At 37.1% G+C, this 20485-nt stretch overlaps 2 protein-coding genes across 2 annotated transcripts in view; one reads left to right on the top strand and one right to left on the bottom strand.

The window, feature by feature from the left end:
* The window catches only part of LOC133520849 (angiotensin-converting enzyme), a 63296-nt gene that overhangs the window by 10809 nt on the left and 32002 nt on the right, over positions 1–20485 (bottom strand). The window lies entirely within an intron of this gene.
* Positions 10273–17441, top strand: LOC133520823 (uncharacterized). The gene is made up of 3 exons (XM_061855502.1): positions 10273–10403; positions 14851–15012; positions 17211–17441. Exons 1-3 carry the CDS (start codon positions 10343–10345, stop codon positions 17411–17413), a joined length of 426 nt encoding a protein of 141 aa, XP_061711486.1. The 5' UTR covers positions 10273–10342; the 3' UTR covers positions 17414–17441.

The raw sequence follows: 20485 nt of genomic DNA, 5'->3' as shown, positions 1-20485 counted from the left end.
CGGGCTAATCTAGGGATGAAAATTCTGGAAAAAATCAAAATTACTTTTCGGGAATTGTACAAAGTTTTTTATTTTTCGTTTTTTTTTTAGAAAAAAATACAAACGTCATAGGCAATACCACTGATACCTAAGTGATGACAATCAATAAAATGCCAGGAAGTATTGTAATTGTAACTGAAATTTGCATTGTTTTTGACATAAACGAGCCGTTTGGAGATTTTCCTGCATTTTTCCGGGTTTTTTCAACGCTAAGCCCATCCGGTATTTGACGTCGACTGTACTTATTCAAACATAACCAGACAAGTTACATCCATTACGTCTCACTTAAGTTATACAAATGTAGTTGTCGTTCCTAAATCAATCATGACTGATCGGTCGATATAAAATGTTGTTGGCTAATGTGTACAGTACGTGGTGGGGGAAGCACGAAGCACCGTAGCTTCCTCAGCATTGCCTACAAAAACAGTGGTTCTCTAGCAAACAGGTGTCTATATGGTTGCCCATTATGGTTTTGCCTGTTTTAGGGACCCCTGTTCAAAATTGTTTTGTATAAAAGTATCACACGTATGCATGCAACCTCGACTTTATGTATGTTCACCGCTGTTGAACGCAGTTTTGTGTGTGCGATAAAAAAAAATCATTTTTTTTTTCTTATCTAAAATATAGACATGCCAAAGGGGCCAAATTTTTTAGACATATTTTAATTTTATTTAGTATTAGTTTTTAGTTTTATTTAATAGATAAGTTATTTTATTTTTATTGTGCCCGACATGCAAATGTTATAACTTATAAAATAAATAAATTAATTCATTCAAATATAGACATTTCATAAGTCCCATAAGTTCCCAGCAAAACGTCCCACTTTATCGCTTGCCATAAGAAAGAACACCTTGACAGTTATTCGTACTTGCTTGTTTGTCTTTGAGCTGTATCTTTTACTGAGGTGTGCCAATAAAGAGTATTCTATCTATCTAAACTTTGCTTTCCTATCCCTACTATTGACATAAATGTGATAGTATATCCGACTGGCCTGCCTGGTTACCTGTTCACGCTTAAACCAGTGAACCGATTAAGATGAATTGCCCCTATGACGGATTTGCCCGCATTGACTTACGTGAGTCTTTTGCCTGGTGGGTGACATAAGACATAACATAACTTATAAATCCTAGTTTTTCTTCCAGAACTGATTTTAATTTTTGTACAGTCAGCGTCAAATACTTTATAGCAGTCAAAGTAGCCAAATAGTTCGGTACACCATATATTTAGTATGGTGTACCGAACTATTTGGCCACTTTGACTGCTACAAAGTATTTGACGCTGACTGTACCTATGTTCAAAACTTCAATCCAGCTACAAGTACCCGAGATTGGAATCAAACCGGTTATGCCTTCAGCTTTTACTAATAACACCTTTTTCTTTTACGTATACATGACATTATTCTTTCAGTTCCTAATTGTATTTACTGCATACTTATAAACGATACAAATCAAAATAATTGTATGTTACTCGTTCGATGTTTACCTTTTTATAGTCAAGAACCATTTTCAACTACTTAAAAGGCCCATTTTCTCGATAAAACAATTAATAAAACGGTAAAATCGGGCCGCCATTTACGCTGTGTCAAAACACGGTTCAAAGTGGCACGTTAAGTGGAGTGCCCTGAACTTGACCGCTTTTGCTCCACATAAATACACTGGAAGAGACAGTGAAGACTGATTCATTGACCGAAGCGTAGCGAAGGTCTAAGTTTTGACTCAGGCAATCTGCTTTCGTATGTCCGGATGTTCTCCTCTACAGGTCGCAATTTTCAACTGAATCCCGTGAATATATATCTTATACCTTTAAACGAGCAATTCTTGTATATATATATATATATTTCTGTGATCTCGGAAACGGCTCTAACGATTTCGCTGAAATTTGGTATATGGGGGTTTTTGGGGGTATACAATCTATCTAGATTAGTCTTATGTTTGGGAAAACGCGTGTTTTCGAGTTTTCATGCGTTTTTCTTTCGACGCAGAATATGGTCGCTAATTTCGTGTTGCCCGCCACTGTCCGTCTGGTCTAGCGGGTTAAGACGCGGACTGCTAAACGAATGTTACGGGTTCGAATCTCGCCCGGTGACTAACTTTTGTTTTTTTTTTATATGTTCAAGTTTATATATATTTTTTTTAATTTTTATTGTTTTAGACAAGTTTAATTTAGTAAAAAAAATGTAGTTAAGATTATCACCTATACACCACCATATTACAATAAATAGTTATAACCGAGCAAAGCTCGGTCGCCCAGGTACTTTATAATTATATATCACACACGCATACACACACACACACAGACATTCACAAAAACAACCGCGCCGAACGCATATATTATGACTAGGATATGTAATGACCGCCCTTTCAAAAAAAGGGACCCGTCTGAAAATCAGCGCTGGGTATATATCTAGCAATAAAGCTGAGACAGTTACCTATTGCCTATACCAAAAAACCACATAGGTAAAAAGTTAAGAGCTGTAGTAAATTTTTTGTGTTTTTTTGGATAATTTTTTTTGTGCAATTAAGTGTATTTTGTCTCGCGTTGTATGTTATTTTTATTTTGTATCTTTGGTAGTTGTGGCAATAAACATTTTTTATCTTTATCTTTTATCTTTAAATTTTGTAAGCAGGTTACTGAACCTATACTATAGTACCTATTACTATAATATAATTTCTTTTATTTCGTATATTTTCAAAACAAAACAAAATAAGCCGAAATTAATAAATAAAAATAAAAAACATTTTGCTCGCAGAAAAAATATATGTAGCTACTGAGCTACATATATTTTTTCTGTCGTTTCGTTTTTTTTAATATGTTCAAAATGGTGAAAATTGCCATAAAGGACTTAAGTGCCATGACGGTCTATGGCACTTAAAACCATTGTGAGTATTACGCTGTGAAAAAGACTCAACGAAGTATTTTTGTTTATATATGTTTTAAGCTTATCGATCTTATCGTGACGTCTAAAGCTCACAGAGCCTCTAGTATATTAGACTTGATTGGTGAAGGTCTTCTACTTAAATCAGCACTGGGGAAGGGGGTACAGCCAACATCGAAATTCGAATACGTAAATAAAAGAACCCATCGAACAAAATGCTTGCGAGCAAAGCTTTTTTTTTTATTAATTTTGGCTTATTTTATTTTGTTTTAAAAATATACGAAATAAAAGAAATGATACTACAGTTCGATGAAAAGTTCAGTTTCCATTGATACAGAAGGGTAGTATTTTATCCACTCCCGTTTGCTATTTTTCAGTGAATTATATTATTATAATAAAGTAAGGGTAACTACTAGGGTTGCCAACCGTCCCGCAATACGCGGGACGTCCAGTTTCTGGATTCCTAAAGTATGCGTCCCGCAAAAGGTCCGTGCGGGACGCCGATTGTCCCGTTTTCTGGCTAGACTAGATTATAAGCAATGAAACGGAGGTTGCACCAGCGCGTGACTAATTTGAAGTCGTCAGGGATTGAACCGATCTATATTAACCAATTTTCTTTAATGTTTATGTCATAAAATGTATATGCTAGTGTGCTATAAATGTTTAGAAAGTTTGGTTGAATTTTTCATGCCTTTCAATACGTTGACGGCAAATAGGTATACCATTTCCCGGTTAGGCCGGGTGAAGGAGTCCCGTATGTATACCCAAGTCCCGCAAATTGATCGCAAATGTCCCGCAAAACTGTGCATTTAGGTTGGCAACCCTGGTAACTACAGTTGCCAAAACCACGTCAGTGGTTATGAACAATGAGCTTTACGAGGGTACGCGGTACGCGGCACTTCCAGTTCTCTACTGTACTTACAGTTACATCGTTGGTCGGCGCGGGCGCATCGAGATGCGCGCGAGTTGTGTAACGCTATCGTAACTATTAATTTCCGTGAACTTTCTATAATGCGGCCGACTGATTGTGGTGCGTTGATATTAGAGATGCAACGGATAGTGATTTGGCCGGATACCGGATATCCGGCCGTTGGATACGCCGAATATCCGGCTTAAAGACTCGCAAAAAATAATTAAATTAGATCACGCGATTGCTCAAAGTTAGATGCAGGTTGCAACTTGTTTCTACTTACATATACACCTTACATATACTGAAGAAAAGAGCGTACTCCCATCTTAAATGCCGGCAACGCACTTACAACCCCTCTGGTGTTGCAGGTGTCCCTGGGCGGCGGTTATTTTATGAAAAAAAAAACTAAATTCACTACAGAGAGTATTAATTAGCGGTACGTTACAATTTTCTTCGTATTTTAATATTTTCGTAGCGAGTGCTTATTAATTAACTTTGTTGTGTTATTTATAAGATGTTTTAGTGTTTAATGTATATTATATTCATAAATATCGTGCTAAATTACTATCCGGTAACCGGCCAGATACTAAAAATATAGCAGAAAGGCCGGAGACCGGATAGTAACCGGGTATCCGTTGCATCTCTTGTCGATATTTTTACAAGCTTTTATTTCAGTTTGCAATGTATGTTTGTTCAGGTCAAATTAGTTGCAAGTTAAATTAGGCTGTGAACTTTCTGCCCTGACCTGATTGTAGTGCGACGATAATTTTATCCGTTAAGTATTCTATCAATGAAGTTGCTTATACACAGAAGTAAAAAAAAAGAAACTGCACCGTTTGAAATTACAATAATATTATAACATGACACAGCATTTCTCTTCTGTAATCCTGTAATACATTTTAGCAAAATAGTGAATTTCGACAATCGTATTAGTAAATCTTCTGGCATTTATTTTAGTATTTACCCTATTTCAATTTTATCAATGGGTAATAAATACTACTTTATTTTACCAATTGGACAATATCAATAATAGTTAGGGAGGCGAGGTAGCTAAATGGCGTAATTCAACGGCGCCGTCGAGACCTATCAAAATCGAAAGATAAAATAATTTCGAAAAGAAAAGCTCGTATGGTAAAAACCATTTTAGCGGTGGGTTTGGCGTGTACGGTTTTTCAAAAATGTTAAAAAAAAACAGTTACTTGGGAATTCTCGAGCGCGTCAGATATTCATACTACGTATGCCCCAAGTGCCTCTCATAACAACGGTATACTAATCTGCCGGTTTGCGTGGTGGGGGTAGGAATATAAAGTAGTCAAAAATGCAAAAAAAAAATTTACTCGAGCGCGTCAGATTTTCGGAAGGGGTGTTAAGTAGGCCCCAAGGAAGCTCCCTTTAAAAAAACTGACGATTTCGGCGTGACGATAAGTTACGATGAATTTTTGAAAATGCAAAAAAAAAAGTTTTTTTGAAATACACGAGCGCGTCAGATTTTCATAGGGGAGGTTTATCTCGGTATCCTGAAAGCATATTTTCTTAATCTGATAAAAAAGTGTTGGTGGGTTCTCTTAATCTGACCGAAAAAGGTTTTTTGGTTTCTTTTTTTTCCTTTAAAAAAATTTTGAGATATAATAAAGTCACATAATTTAATCATCGTTATTTCATATCAATTTTTATTAACACCCTCAGTTTTCGAGATATACTCAAAAAACCGGGAGTTTGAGTTTTTATGATGCTTCAAGTCAAAAAGTTTTAACTTTGGACTAAAATGTAAAGAGACCTTTTTTGTGTAAAATAAAATTACCTATGCCGCAACGCGTTTTTCGGAAGACGAAATGGCTCCTCCACACTTCCGGTCATGCGGAAACCGGCAGATTTTGTATTTTTAGTAAGTTTTAGATTATATTCTTCAAAATAAAAAATAAAAAAATCGCGCTCGAGAATGCCGGATTAACGTTTTTTTTTTTACAAGTTCGCGACCCTATAACTCGGCGGCGTTAAGGACTTATCGTCAGATTAGTTAAATTTAGTCTTAAAACTCTAAAATCAACCCCCAATATCTTAATCTGACGCGCTCGAGTATTTCAGACTATCGATTTTTTTTTACTAATCTGATCGTCTATCCTAGGCGCGCGTCACTACATATAGAGCTAAATACTTTACAAGGTTGTTCTATTAGGTCTAAGGTATCTCTCATATCTTAAACTGCCACGCTCGAGTATTACCGAAAATTCCCCTATTCGCCGCCCTAACTATAACAATGTCATAAGTATTTTTATTCCTTCGCTCCATAGTAATTATTTCATTTCAATACTTTAAAGTAGTGACATTATTACTTTTTTTTAATTTATTTGAATCAAAAGAATCTTCCAAAAAGCCTTAAACTACTAATCTGCCAAACTGCAGTACAGTATGTTGGCAGAAAAAACTAAATCTACCCTCCATCAACTAGTAGTAGTCTGACAGTTTCAGTCCGCAAAAAAGTTATCCTGTGACTAAATTATCGAAAAATAAATATAATTTTATCTGAAAAACTAGAAATATAGTTTTGTTTTGGACGATATTTGTCTTTTGTGATCTCTTTTTTTATTAAGAGATTGAAGATAGCTAATGACAAAAAAATTACGTTTCTGTGATTTCATTCATAAATAATCAACGTTCAATACTCTAAACGTTACCAACAAGTCTTCCATTTAAGTATTTTTTTATATTATATGTTTATCAATGTCTGAGTATTTGTGTAAGAATGTAAAAAATATTGTAAAATACAAAAATTTTAATTATTTATTTTAGTTATTTATTCATTTAATATTGCTATAAGGACTAAAGCCCGACCACGCGCTAGGTGGGCCGACGAAATAGAGAAGGCAGCTGGAAAAGGGTGGATAGAAGTAGCGAGAAATAGAACAACCTGGAGTTCTTTGGAGGAGGCTTTTACCCGAAGGGGGTCCACACAGATTTAAAATAATATAAATAAATAAAAATAATAATGTAATACATAATAATAATAGGATTCTTAAAAAAATAATTTTATTCACAAATAATTAAATTATTGCATGTTGTTGATATTTTTCCTTTAAATTTGTTTAAATGCATTATTAATTATTGTACTTAGCATGCAAGAATCAATTTATCAATGGTAATATTTATGTGTAATTTAATTTAAGTCAATCTGTATGGAATTAATAAAGCTCTATTCATTCATTCATTCATAATCATAAGGACTAAAAAGTTGCACTTCAATTTAGCGAACTCTGTAACACCAAATAACTGCATACGTGTCTTAGTTTCCTAATACGCAACGTCCATAATGTCGCAACTGTTTATGTGAGTCAACAACACTGCATCTCAACGCTATTTCTGTGCCTCCAGTGTAAAAGAGGTAAAACCAAAAAAATACTTTGTTCAGGACGGCCGAAAAAAGATACAAACATTTAAAAAATAATTAGGTGTCTGTTTTTAGTTTATGTATATATGTAATAACTTGTAATTTAAGTTTAATTTTGGAAAGTTATAATAACTTAATCTATTGTTAATACCCTTTAAATGCAAATACCACAAAACCTTGTATAAAAAAACGCATTTTGCAAGATCAAAGAATGTTTTAATATGTTTCTCACCATATCAAAGTTGCAAATCTTATTTGTAGAATAGACCTCATAGTATGTAATTCAGCAAAAAACAGCCACTCTTTATGGTGATTTTTTCATCGTAGGCATATTCGATACTTCAAAGTTTAATCACTAAGATTAAACTATAACCATCGTTCGTAATACGATTCTTAAGTACCAATTTTTTAATCTACATACTGTAAATCGTTTTGAACGTAGTAGTTAAGATTTTTAGCAAATTTTAAACCTTTTGTACAGTTGATATCTCATCAATTAAAAGTCTTAGGGCTATGAGTGTCAACACAAAAGATGTATAGTATAGTATAGTATAGTATAGTATAGTATAGTATAGTATAGTATAGTATAGTATAGTATAGTATAGTATAGTATAGTATAGTATAGTATAGTATAGTATAGTATAGTATAGTATAGTATAGTATAGTATAGTATAGTATAGTATAGTATAGTATAGTATAGTATAGTATAGTATAGTATAGTATAGTATAGTATATCTTTATTTACTAGAATCATGGTTAACAGAGATGTTACATCAAAATTTTATCCAGCACATTTCTGCCGACTCACGGCGTGCAAATTTTAATTTTAATTTTATGTAGTTTCTTATAAACATTAATTATACTGCCAAAATTGTTAATTTGGACAAACTCGACTACCCCCTACCCCCTACCCTACCCTACCCTTTTACTTTGATTTGAGATCGTAATTTAATTTGAAAATAAATATTTGAATTTATACTTTGTGAACAACTAATGACAAAATTTACACGTTCCTGTTTTCATCCTAAATTAGCCCTCAATATTTCAAATATCTGTATTCTTAAATAACAAAAAGTTGCACTCCAATTTAGCGAACGACGTAACACGAAATAGCATACTGTCTCAGTTTCTTAACACGCACGTTCCATATGTCGCAACTATTTATGTGAGACGGCAACACTGCATCTTAAGAGGGAAGAATAGCTTAACAATAGGGAAGAAAAAAACGAATAACGCCGAATAAAACAAGTTTTTTGAACTTCGGTATTGTTACATATGAATTTAATTGGGAATTTAAACAGGAAGGTTAAGGTTGCACGTCTAAGGTGTTAGTGTCTGGCATTTTATATATTTGACACTGTCATTACTCATCAGTGGCATTGTGTATGACGTAATTAATTTTTCTGAATAAAACAGGATAAAAACAAAAAAAAAGAAATTGGTAAAATTCCCGAAAAAACATTTGATTTTCTCCGGAATTTTCATCCCTAATCACATGGTATACTTCCCTCTTAACGCTATTTCTCTTTCGTGATCTAATTTCTATCAATCAGTTTTTAATTAAGAGATAGAGAGCCTGATTCAGCTTTAAAGATCGGTCACGCTATCTGGTGCATACGAAATGAAGTGAGTCGTGACTTCGTGAGTGAGATGCGCCCCAATCACCAAGTTCTTTTTTTGACTATGACTTTACTGTTTGGCCGCGCTTTGGGCCAGTTACAGATTTTGGTGTGAGTGGGGTCAGTGGTCACTGCCAAGTAGAGAGAGAAAGTGATAGAAGTAAGAGATAACAGGTGGGAGAATAGAGGAGAGAACTAAACTCTAAAAAGAGAGAAAAACTAAGACGCTATATAAACTATATTATTGCCAATCACCAAGACGATCGTCAAGGTATCATAATCATAACCAGCAGTGGCACTCAGGTGGCAGTATGGTTGCATTTTTAACGCCTATTACTATGCCTGTCACCGCCGGCGTGAAGGCATTTGTTATAGATAAATAAAAATTTATTGATTTTTCTCAAAATAGACGTAGAAATATTATTTTTACGTTTATTTAGGCTGCGAAATACTGCGTTCCTCGCGCTTGAGAGTGAGGCGCCGGCAATAGATTTTCGTACAACATCGATGGTCTGGGCCGACAAAGTGACCTTGAACGCACTTCACGCGCCATACCGGACATTGAAATTTTCCAATTTAGTTAAAAATTTTGGTATCGGCATGACTTTTTTGACGACCCAGCTGCGGCGACCCGAAGTGGATCATGGCCTCCGACACCAAAGACCGCTATGCTTCTCTGTCCAAAACCGTTTCTGTCCAGTCGACGGCGCCAAGTTCGCTAACGTCTTTTTGCACTTCGTCTCTCCAGCAATACCTAATACCGAAATACTGATCTTTCTCATTTTCAATTATAGCAGGGGTAATAAAACAATTTTTTTTTTGACTTATAGAGATGATTTAATTTTTCGAGTAAGGTAAAATAGTACAGGTCTTAATAAAATCAAGTATTTCGGGCTATGGAGGTTTTGAGAGAAGGAAATAGCGCTTATGTTTCTAAGATTACTCATTAAGAAATAAAACTGTGTTAACGGATTATACCGTGAAAAATTAATTTAAAATACATCCCGACGTTTCGAATTCTTTACAATGTTCGTACTTTTTTTAATAATTTGTCGGTGGCAAACAAGCATACAGCCCGCCTGATGGTAAGCAGTATCCGTAGCCTACGTAGCCTGCAACTCGAGAGGAGTTGCAGGCGTGTTGCCGACCCAAACACCACGAACCCCCGTTGAGCTCTTACAACCATACTCACCGGCAGAAACACAACTATATGAGTAGGGTCTAGTGTTATTTAAGTAGCTGCGGATTTCTGTAAGGTGGAGGTACTTCCCCAGTTGGGCTCTGCTCTAGATCTGGAATGACATCCGCTGTGCTGTGCCCTACCATAAAAAGCGAGATGACATTCACAGTACCCATATCTCTCTTGACAACGGGAGACGCGAAATGATCCGTTTCTATAGTTATATTTCAGGAGTAACTATCGCGGTATCCGAAGACAATATTGTGTTCACTAATTGAGTTAGCTCCGTCGCCCTAATTCAAACCGGTGTCTACTAGCAGTGGGGTGGGTAGCGATGGCGTCCGTGTTTAGTGTCGCGGTCATTTTGGTGGTTTTCGTCAACTGTGTTCAGTTTGGTAAGTGATTTTATGAGTTGATGGGTGTTTAAAATATGAGTTTATTTTGCCATAGCAATTTTCGAAATTCAAATTTATTATTATAAGCTATTAACACGCTCACTGCAGCACTTGGACAACGAAAGATCGACGTTTAAAGTTTTAAACTACGACTTACACGGAACGTCACAGTGCTAATCTTCGAGAAAAGAATAATAATCCTGTACCACTTAATTGTTCACATACCTATTAAACTATACCCTTAAACCCTTTTCCTACTAAGACCCAGCCATATCTACAAATGAAAATTCTAAAATTTGTAAGTGAAATTTATAATTAAAGTGTAGTAGAGGAAATAGAGTTGATTTTGTTTGTTTGAAAAAATTTAACGATACAAAACAAATGAAACACTGTGCTCCGAGGAATTGTTCGGATTAATCCCTGCCGCTTCTTTTCGCCATCGCCTTAGGCGACATTTCCATCCTCACCACTTAGATGGTTGGCAGTCCTCAACTGTGCGTTTCTCCAACTTTCTTCCTCGCGCAGCTAAACTGTGGAATGAACTGTCGCCTACGGTATTTCCGGACCGATACGATCTTCAAACCTTCAAGAAGAGAGCGTACTCCCATCATAAATGCCGGCAACGTACTTACAACCCCTCTGGTGTTGCAGGTGTCCATGGGCGGCGGTAATCGCTTACCATAAGGTGATCCGTCTGCTCGTTTGCCTCCTCTACCATAAAAAAAGACTTTTCCAATTTAAAATGATTTAAATTTCATCAGACTGTATAACTAGTATATGTAGCTATAGATAGTCTAGTACCGAATAAAATGCAAAATTTCACAAATAAAATAGTAAATAGTACATTGAGACCTCAAAAAGGGAAACAAGTTTAATTGATCAATCGTGTAAAGTAGTGCAATAACTATTCGTTTTCAACTGCAGATTATTAATGAGAAACTGGTAGTGCAAGTATGTAGAATAAATACAAAGATCTATGACCAAATGAAAGTGTGAAATGAGTTATTATGCGTAAAATGCCAAAGGCCTATATATAACAATGCGTGAAGGCCGTGTTGCGGCGTAAATTTGTTCTTACCTTGACATCCTGTCAGAATTATAACTGTAGCATATTTATGTTGGATTATGCCACTTCACGTAAAAATGAATGCTGCTTCGACTGTAGCAAATATACATTGATTGAATAAGATGTGTATATACTGAGACAATAGAGTTGTTTCCAATTTTTTGAAACGCTCGTATTACGTTCTATATTAACTAAAAGTTGCCCTAAAATTCAACTTTTATACTAAAAACGGCTTTAAATATGTTAAATTAACAAAATATATTTTGACAGATGCTTTCGCGCTCAAAACGCTCTTTGAAAATTGTGTGACGTCACAGTTTACGATTTGACACATAACTACATACGCACGTAGAAGATACGAACTGTCAACTGACATTTGTCATTTGTTGTTTATCGCCTAACTGTCAACAGTGTCAATCCGAGAGTTGTGACTGTGATCAGAATCTTCAATGACGTTTCGAGTTTGGTCACGTGACGTGTGCCAAAAGATATTTTAAATTCAATATTTACAAAAATTTGGTCATTATACCCCTAGTGTAAATATTTTCAACAGCGAAACGTGACGTACGCGTTTGCGTTAAGTGTCATTTTGTATGAGATTTTTGTCTTTCCAAAACGTCCCGCTTGGCGCGCTGTTCAAAAACCCATACAAAATGAGACTTAACGCAAACGCGTACGTCACGTTTCGCTATCGACTAAAATTACACTAGGGGTACAGGTCCCCTAAAAGTAGAACATGCTCTTATAATCCAAAAGAATTTATTAGGATACAATTCTGCCCCAAGATTTGTAGATGGAAACAACCCTATTTCGTGCTTCGAATTTGACAGGTAAACGAGATGACGCTGTACAACTCCATACATTTTGGGGTAACGCTGATTGTCAATAGTTGACATTTGACAATTCAGTGACCGCAAAACATATGGCGCAGTACAGCGCCATCTCTTTTGGATGTCAAACTAAGGGGCACGTTTTTTACTTAGACTTTGCCTCTCTATTACAATAAATTATCTTTGGCAGTAGGTACCGATTTTGTTTCGTTGATTGTCTCTTAGAACTTTTAAGTCTAGTCAGCTATCATTGCTTTTTTCTTAAAACAGAAACGTAATGAAGTTTTTGGTGAAACTAAAGGTATTTGACACACTTTTAGTTTCACTTTTCTCTTGAAAGTTATCTCTAAGTACACCTATAAATTAGGGATACAAATAAGCAAAATTAATTGAGAATAGTTAACATATCCAGAAGTTAATGCGCCTGAAAATCCAGCCAGTGTATAAATTCGAATAACGGAATCAAACATCACATCGGTATAATATAGAAAACCTTTATTGACAATAACAATATAAATAATGGATTTCCAAAATCCATTGAAAGAAAGGGCACAAGGCAGTGCCTATCTTTTCTCGGCACGTTTCGTCGTATACAGAGGATTACTATATAGCTAGCTTATTTAAATTCAAAAAAGGGTCTTGAGGCATTGTACCAAGGGTGCTGGTGGCATGTCCTCGTTGTATCTCAATATTTACTGATGATTTGTGCGAGGAAGCCGCCAGCTCGTCGGTCACCAGTTACGTCAACCAGATTGAATTGAAGGATCGTAACTTATTTTATTTCAACGTAGTTTTTATGGTAATAGCTTAATAAAGTGGTTTCGCTGCGGGCCATTAGTTAAACTAAGAGCATAAACGTATGGGGTCAAATCGACCCAATGCTGCAGTAAATGTGTTAACCACTTAAAAGGAAAACGTTGAGGTGATATGCAAGGGTTTTGGGTGCGGAAATATTTTTTTGTAACTTTTATTTTGTTTATTAAAGTAGTTACCAAACTTCTTCTACTTCTCCCGAGCCTATTTCCCATGTCTCTTGGGGTCGGCCCTCCTAGTCCTAAGACGCCATTCTGGGCGTTTTTGTGCAATTTCGGGTTTTAAATCCGTCGTCTTCACGTCCTTGGAAATGGTTCCCATCCAGGTCGTCGGACGGCGACCTGGACGTCTTTTAGGTTCTTCGATTTCCATGACGACCCTTGTCATTTGCTCTTTATTTTAGAGTTACCAAACTATGAATTAAAAATAGGTAGTAGAGTCAGACCAAGATAACTTGACAACGATTTTCATAGCCGGTGCAAGTGGTAAGTAAAACGTCATAATTTCATAAAAGTTTAACGTTTAAAATAACACGTTCACCGTCTGGACTACATACATATCTAAATATCTAAATCGATGCCAACTTTTACTTGGTTTGACTTGGTTTGGCTAATAATGTTCAAACAATGTTTGTTTTTAGTTTTTACTTATAGGGACCGTGCGCGTTGGAGGGTCTGCCATCTTGTGGCCTGATTCGGAACCATAAACATGTACATTTATACGTCACGTGTTTTCTTGTGCATAGTAGGTTTTGCCATCTTGTTGGCTACGTCGGAACAATAAACATCACATTTACGCCTCGCGCCAAAAATCTGACGGCTCCTGTGCTGCCTCCTACAGCTCATGCACGCTTCCTAGTCTTTGGCACCCAAAAGCCCCCGGGAATATGGTGATATATTAACGCGTTGAATCAAAAATTCCCACGTAATCGATATCAGGCCACTGTGCAGAGTGTGACCCGAATGAAGCCTTACGCGGTCTCGGAATATCGACATGCGCGGTTGAACTTGGCTCCAATATACACTAGTCTAGTGTTACATATTATAATCTGTTCGTAACGCTAAAATCGACCTAAGTTCGGTTTAAATTAGTCAAAAGGCGTACTTACTACTAATTAGCGTTAGCAATGAGTTTTTATAACCAATAATTTCTCACTGATGGGTCAAAAAATATCAAAAAAAATCGCAAAACAAAAGCTTAATAAATAATTTCAATGAAAACTATAGTTAACATGATCGGTCTAGCCGTCTTTGAGTTATTGCAAAAGTTTTCTCGTCTTAGTAAAAATACGTACAAAGTACTGCGAAGGTACTCCATTATGCTTGTAATATATGTATATAATACCTACCTACTAAGTTACTAATTTAGCCTATTCTGACAGAATGGTAACTACGGAATCCTACACCTATGACCTCTAGGCCGATTTTTTATAAAATATTCGCAAATTTTTATCAAGTTTATAAATAGTAATTCACCCACGCGATAATGGGATTGGAACGAAAGTTTTATATTTAGAATGACTGAAGGCTACAAACGTTACGTACACTCGCGTGCAAAAGTATTGCACCACTATGCATTTTTTCAACTGCACCCAATATATTAATTAAATTCATATTTTTATGTATATTTGGATCGTACAAAAATGGTGGCACCATACAACCTTAAAATTGATCAAAGTAACCCCGGTTTACGATACAAGCTTTTTTTACGTTACGTTACGTTTTTTTTATATTTCCAGCATCTGCCATCTTCTGCTACGACTGCAACAGCGCATTTGACCCACGATGCGGGGAAGAGTTCGACCCTTTTAGCCTCGGTGTGGTCAACTGTTCGCTACGTGACCCTCCTGACCATATAAATGTGTCTGAGCCGAGCATCTGCAGATCTATTAAGATGGAGAGTGAGTATTATATCTGTATCGATCTATAGTGTGAGGGAATTAGACCCCTTCAGCCTAGGAATGGTCAACTGTTCGCTGATCGACCCTCCTGACCATATAAACGTGTCTAAGCCGAGCATCTGCAGATCTATTAAGATGGAGAGTGAGTATTACATCTGTATCAATCTATAGTGCGAAAGAATTTGACCCCTTCAATCTTGGTGTGTTCAACTGTTTGCTACGTGACCTTCCTGACCATATAAACGTGTCTGAGCCGAGCATCTGCAGATCTATTAAGATGCGAAGATTGCGAAGGAATTTCACACCTTCAGCCTTGGTGTAGTCAACTGTTTGCTGAGAGCCTCCTGATCATCTGCCCAGTCTATTAAGAAGATTTTTTATTCATTTGTTATGGGAGTTTAGAGGTGATCACTGGCGGCATGCAAAGGAAGCGTAGGGATGGATGTATGGCCATGCGTTGGGCGGACAGAATAACTTCAGAAACAAAAAAAAAACACATTTCAGGCTAGCATGCACCGGGCCCTACATAGAGCGGCTTGCAGAGCACTGGTGAAGAGTGTCCACAGTCGTCACGTCCCTCAGCCCTGAGGATACGACAAGGAAGAAGAGAGGTTATATTTTGTTTGTCATATCCCTGGATTGACGCCGGGATGTCTCGGGACTACGATGGAGAGTGAATACTTTAGCTTTTACCTACAAATAATCATAGTTTGTATGAATAAATTCAAATACTAATTCGGTTGGTACTGCACGGCTCGGTAAGGACATTATGCGATGACTGTGGTTGGGTATAGAAATTCTATTCGTTGTCTTGTTTTGGACCACTCTGTCACGCTTGTATTTCTGTATTTTATCACATGAATAAAAAATACGAGTGCTGTGTTATGTCTATTTAGCCGCAGATTACATTTACCATGAGAAATATTAAAAACTAAATTTCATCTCATACAAAAAGCTACACTCCGTTACAATATTTGGGGACAAAAACGAAATAACGAAAAGAATTTTGATCCGTTTATAAAAAGTTGACGTTTGGCAATTCCTTTACCACGAAACATGTATGGCGCCCATAGCGCCGTCTACTTCAGTGCACGATTATTTCTTAGACTTTATTTTTATTTATTTATTTTATTTCCACACATACAATTATCATTACAGGCTGAACCCAATGCGATAATTCTATTACACTCAATAATTATTTGTCTACATATAATGTTTTGTTCCGAATATTTTTACTCATGTGACCAACTGCTCGCTAAGAGATCTAGATCCACTAGATCCATTTGTCATTTAAACTGGATCTATTACTAAAAAAGTTCTCGTTAGATCCATCGGCCGGAAGTTGGATCTAACGAATAAAAAATTTCTCACTAGATCCATCTTGGATCTACTGGTTGGATCTATCGAGAATGAAGGTCCTATCCTATACTCCAGACGAGGTATTTCGACGGATGCCACTGTGACCCAGGGGGTCTAGGTCACTTTTCTCAAATCTCAAACTTATTACTGGGAGTAATTTCATAGTATAATACCTTTGATAGAACCATAACCTTAAACTAGACGTAGGTTTTAGTGATATAAAACAATTCTGAATGGTTTTTTTTATTTAGTCTTAACTACCAGAGCGTAAATAATTTTTGAAAATTTTTTGAGCGGTAATGTATATCGTACATCATGGTCACTTGTGACAGTTGTGACGTCGCGTCATTACTTGCGACGTTTTGAATTAAAATAATGTAGTGATACATTGCTTGCTGATTTATTTTATATGGAAAATTAAAAATCGACCATTTTCTATAAAAGCTATGAAAGTGTGTTCATTACAGCGTAAACTAATTAGCCTTTGATTATGTGGTCGTATTAAAAATACACGCTGTATATATATATATATATATATATATATATATATATATATATATATATATATCTGTATTTCTTTTCTCGTTATTTTGGCACAAACAGTCATTACAGAAGAGATACATTTAAAAATATTACATTTAATTAATATTGACAATACAGTGCCGGAAACTTTATAGATTACAGTTATTAATTTTGTTGCAATTGACCTGAATTAACTTAGCTATAAGAAGAAAATGAAATTTAAAGAAGGAAAACGTCCAAACGCTGACCACTACTCCAGTAAATTTTTGGCAGGGATTTCGTCCAGCTCTAAACATCTAATTGCATTTTTGTTACAGTATACGGAAAAGTCCGCGTCGTCCGCCAATGCGGTTACATCGAAGACGACCCGAACGAGAAGAACTGCCAACGCAAGGCGGGCAACGGGGACCTGTTCGTCACATACTGCTCGTGCGACACCGACCTCTGTAACCACGCGGCGAAACACGGCTTGGCAGTTGTCATGATGGCGATGGTCTTGTTAATACTTCAAATGTGTTGAATGTTTGAATAAATATGTTGCTGTTTGATTATCTGTTTTATCATATTATCAGAGTGAGACAGTCACACTTAAGGGGCCCACTGATTACCAGTTCGCCGGACGATATCGGCCTGTCAGTTATTCGCAAAAGCTGACAATCGCGAATAACTGACAGGCCGATATCGTCCGGCGAACTGGTAATTAGTGGGCCCATTTAGAGAGCGTTTTGCCCTTATCGCTATATAAGACGGCGGATACGAAAAGAACTCGACGCAAGCAACGGGGACCAGAGGGCCTACCGCGAACCTCGTTCGACGTGTTGCCTCTCTATCGAACTTGTAAATTCGTACGTAAGTATGACAGGGAGGCAACCAGGTACTGCTCGTGCTACACCGATTTATGCAACCAAGCAATTGGTTTGACAGTGGCAGTTAAAGTGATTTTCGTAGCGATTGGTGTGTTACTGTAAAACAAAACAACGCGGCTACATTGAAGACGACCCGAACGAGAAGAACTGCCAACGCAAGGCGGGCAACGGGGACCTGTTCGTCACATACTGCTCGTGCGACACCGACCTATGTAACCACGCGGCGGAACACGGCTTGGCAGTTGCCATGATGGCGATGGTCTTGTTACTTCAAATGTGTTGAATGTTTGAATAAATATATTGCTGTTTGATTATCTGTTTTATCATATTATCAGAGTGAGACAGTCACACTTAAGGGGCCCACTGATTACCAGTTCGCCGGACGATATCGGCCTGTCAGTTATTCGCAAAAGCTGACAATCGCGAATAACTGACAGGCCGATATCGTCCGGCGAACTGGTAATTAGTGGGCCCATTTAGAGAGCGTTTTGCCCTTATCGCTATATAAGACGGCGGATACGAAAAGAACTCAACGCAAGCAACGGGGACCAGAGGGCCTACCGCGAACCTTTTTCGACGTGTTGCCTCTCTATGGCACTTGTAAATTCGTGCTTAAGTATGACAGGGAGGCAACAAGGTACATACTGCTCGTGCTACACCGATTTATGCAACCAAGCAATTGGTTTGACAGTGGCAGTTAGTGATTTTCGTAACGATTGATGTGTTACTGTAAAACAAAACAACGCGGCTACATCGAAGACGACCCGAACGAGAAGAACTGCCAACGCAAGGCGGGCAACGGGGACCTGTTCGTCACATACTGCTCGTGCGACACCGACCTCAGTAATGACGCGGCAGAACACGGTTTGGCAGTTGTCATGATGGCGATGGTCTTGTTACTTCAAATGTGTTGTTGTTTGATTGTCTGTTTTATTATTTTCCGAGTGAGGCAGTCACACTTAGAGTGCGTTTTGCTCTTATCGCTATACACGGTGTAACACGAGGAACCCGAAAGATCTTAACCATGCACTTCTGAGGCCAAAAGAAGGAAAAAAATGTCACGAGTTTAAATAAAATTCGCCAAAAAAAATTTTTTTTCAAATTTTTTACGGTACTGAAAATGGTGAAACTGGCACTGAAACTGAATTTGTACGATTTTTTGTGTAAAACCTAGTTTTTGCAATGGTTATTTGTCACTTTTTCACATCTATCAAAAAGGATATTAAGACTACGCGTCATCGCTATCAAAAAGGCATTTTGCACGAAGTTACAATAAGATGTTTTTTTTTTGGTATTAACTCTTATACTAGGCGAAATCCAGAAAAGTAAATATCACATTTTAGTCTCTAAATGTGATAAACAGCATGGTTCCATTTTTATCACCTGTCGCTATGTCTGTCACTTTCACACTTACGTACTTGTTAGAACGTGAAAGGCATAGTGACAAATGATAAAGAGCCGACCATCATAGCCCTACAGGAATACACTGTTAAAATCTTTCGGTTTCCCCATAAGACGCCGGGTACGAGAAGAACTCAACGCAAGCTGGGCAACGGGGACAGGGTCTACCGCAAATTTATGCTTTTACACGAGATATCCTATTAGGTATCTACATCTAGATATATCTGAATGTGTTCGTTTCGTTATAATATAATGATGTACCCACACAACCGATAAAAACATAACTCTTACCATTGCCATATATGGTATAAATCATAATTAAATAAAAATAAATTTGTTCCAATCATGTAAAGTAAAACTCAACTCTCAACGCCTGAGAAAATTATCCAGGCAATTTTTCTTTGCGTTTGTAATTTCCGTCGTATGTTAATAGGGGTTATAAGAATGGCTTTCAGGGGTCAAAATATTCAAATAAGAGTGAAGATGTCTTAGATATCGATAGCGAGTAATAACTTAAATTTGAAATACCTGATATGTTAGGTATTTACCATGTATCTAAATAGTTTACTGTTGTTTAACCTGTCGTCTACCAAGCTGTCAAAAAAGCACTCCTCTATCTGCCTAGACCGGAGATTACCGGCCAATTGTTGTTGCCCTTTGTCTCCCGCTCCCCACCCGCGCGGGCCACCCCAGATTTGTTACGACGAATTTTCTTTTGCACCGGGAAATTTGCAGTCGGACAGCAGCTTTATTTTTATTTGAATAAAACTGCTTTTCTACTGGGATCAAAGATCTTCGTACGTAACAAATACGGGGCACAAAATACTGAACGGAGATCTCCGGCCAGGGTAGATAGAGGGGTGTTTATTTCTCAAAACCTTGACAAATGTACTTATATGGCTTTTTTTGGCCGGAGATATCCGTTCTGGGCAGGTTAAAAAGGCACTGGCGCACGTTATTTCTCGCAGACATTGTTAATATTGTGCTTACGTCCGTCTTTCATCTCAATCTTGACTCTTGACCATTTTGAATTTGACCCCTTCAGCCTTGGTGTAGTCAACTGTTCGCTACGTGACCCTCCTGACCATATAAACGTGTCTGCGCCGAGTATCTGCAGATCTATTAAGATGGAGAGTGAGTATTACATCTGTATCAATCTATAGTGCAAAGGAATTTGACCCCTTCAGTCTTGGTGTAGTCAACTGTTCGATACGTGACCCTCCTGACCTTATAAACGTGTCTGCGCCGAGCATCTGCAGATCTATTAAGATGGAGAGTGAGTATTATATCTGTATCGATCTATAGTGCGAAGGAATTTGACCCCT

The sequence above is a fragment of the Cydia pomonella genome, chromosome 8 (assembly GCF_033807575.1).
Source record: "Cydia pomonella isolate Wapato2018A chromosome 8, ilCydPomo1, whole genome shotgun sequence".
Classification (NCBI taxonomy): domain Eukaryota; kingdom Metazoa; phylum Arthropoda; class Insecta; order Lepidoptera; family Tortricidae; genus Cydia; species Cydia pomonella.
The sequence above is the reverse complement of the archived record's forward strand: the minus strand, read 5'-3'. Positions and strand labels throughout refer to the sequence as shown.

Bases quoted from the DNA above. Each gene is read 5' to 3' on its own strand.
- LOC133520823 (XM_061855502.1), top strand. From the start codon at position 10,343: ATGGCGTCCGTGTTTAGTGTCGCGGTCATTTTGGTGGTTTTCGTCAAC. The intron at 10,404-14,850 runs GTAAGTGATTTT...TTATATTTCCAG, and splicing joins CGTCAACTGTGTTCAGTTTG to CATCTGCCATCTTCTGCTAC. The intron at 15,013-17,210 runs GTGAGTATTATA...TTTTTGTTACAG, and splicing joins CAGATCTATTAAGATGGAGA to TATACGGAAAAGTCCGCGTC.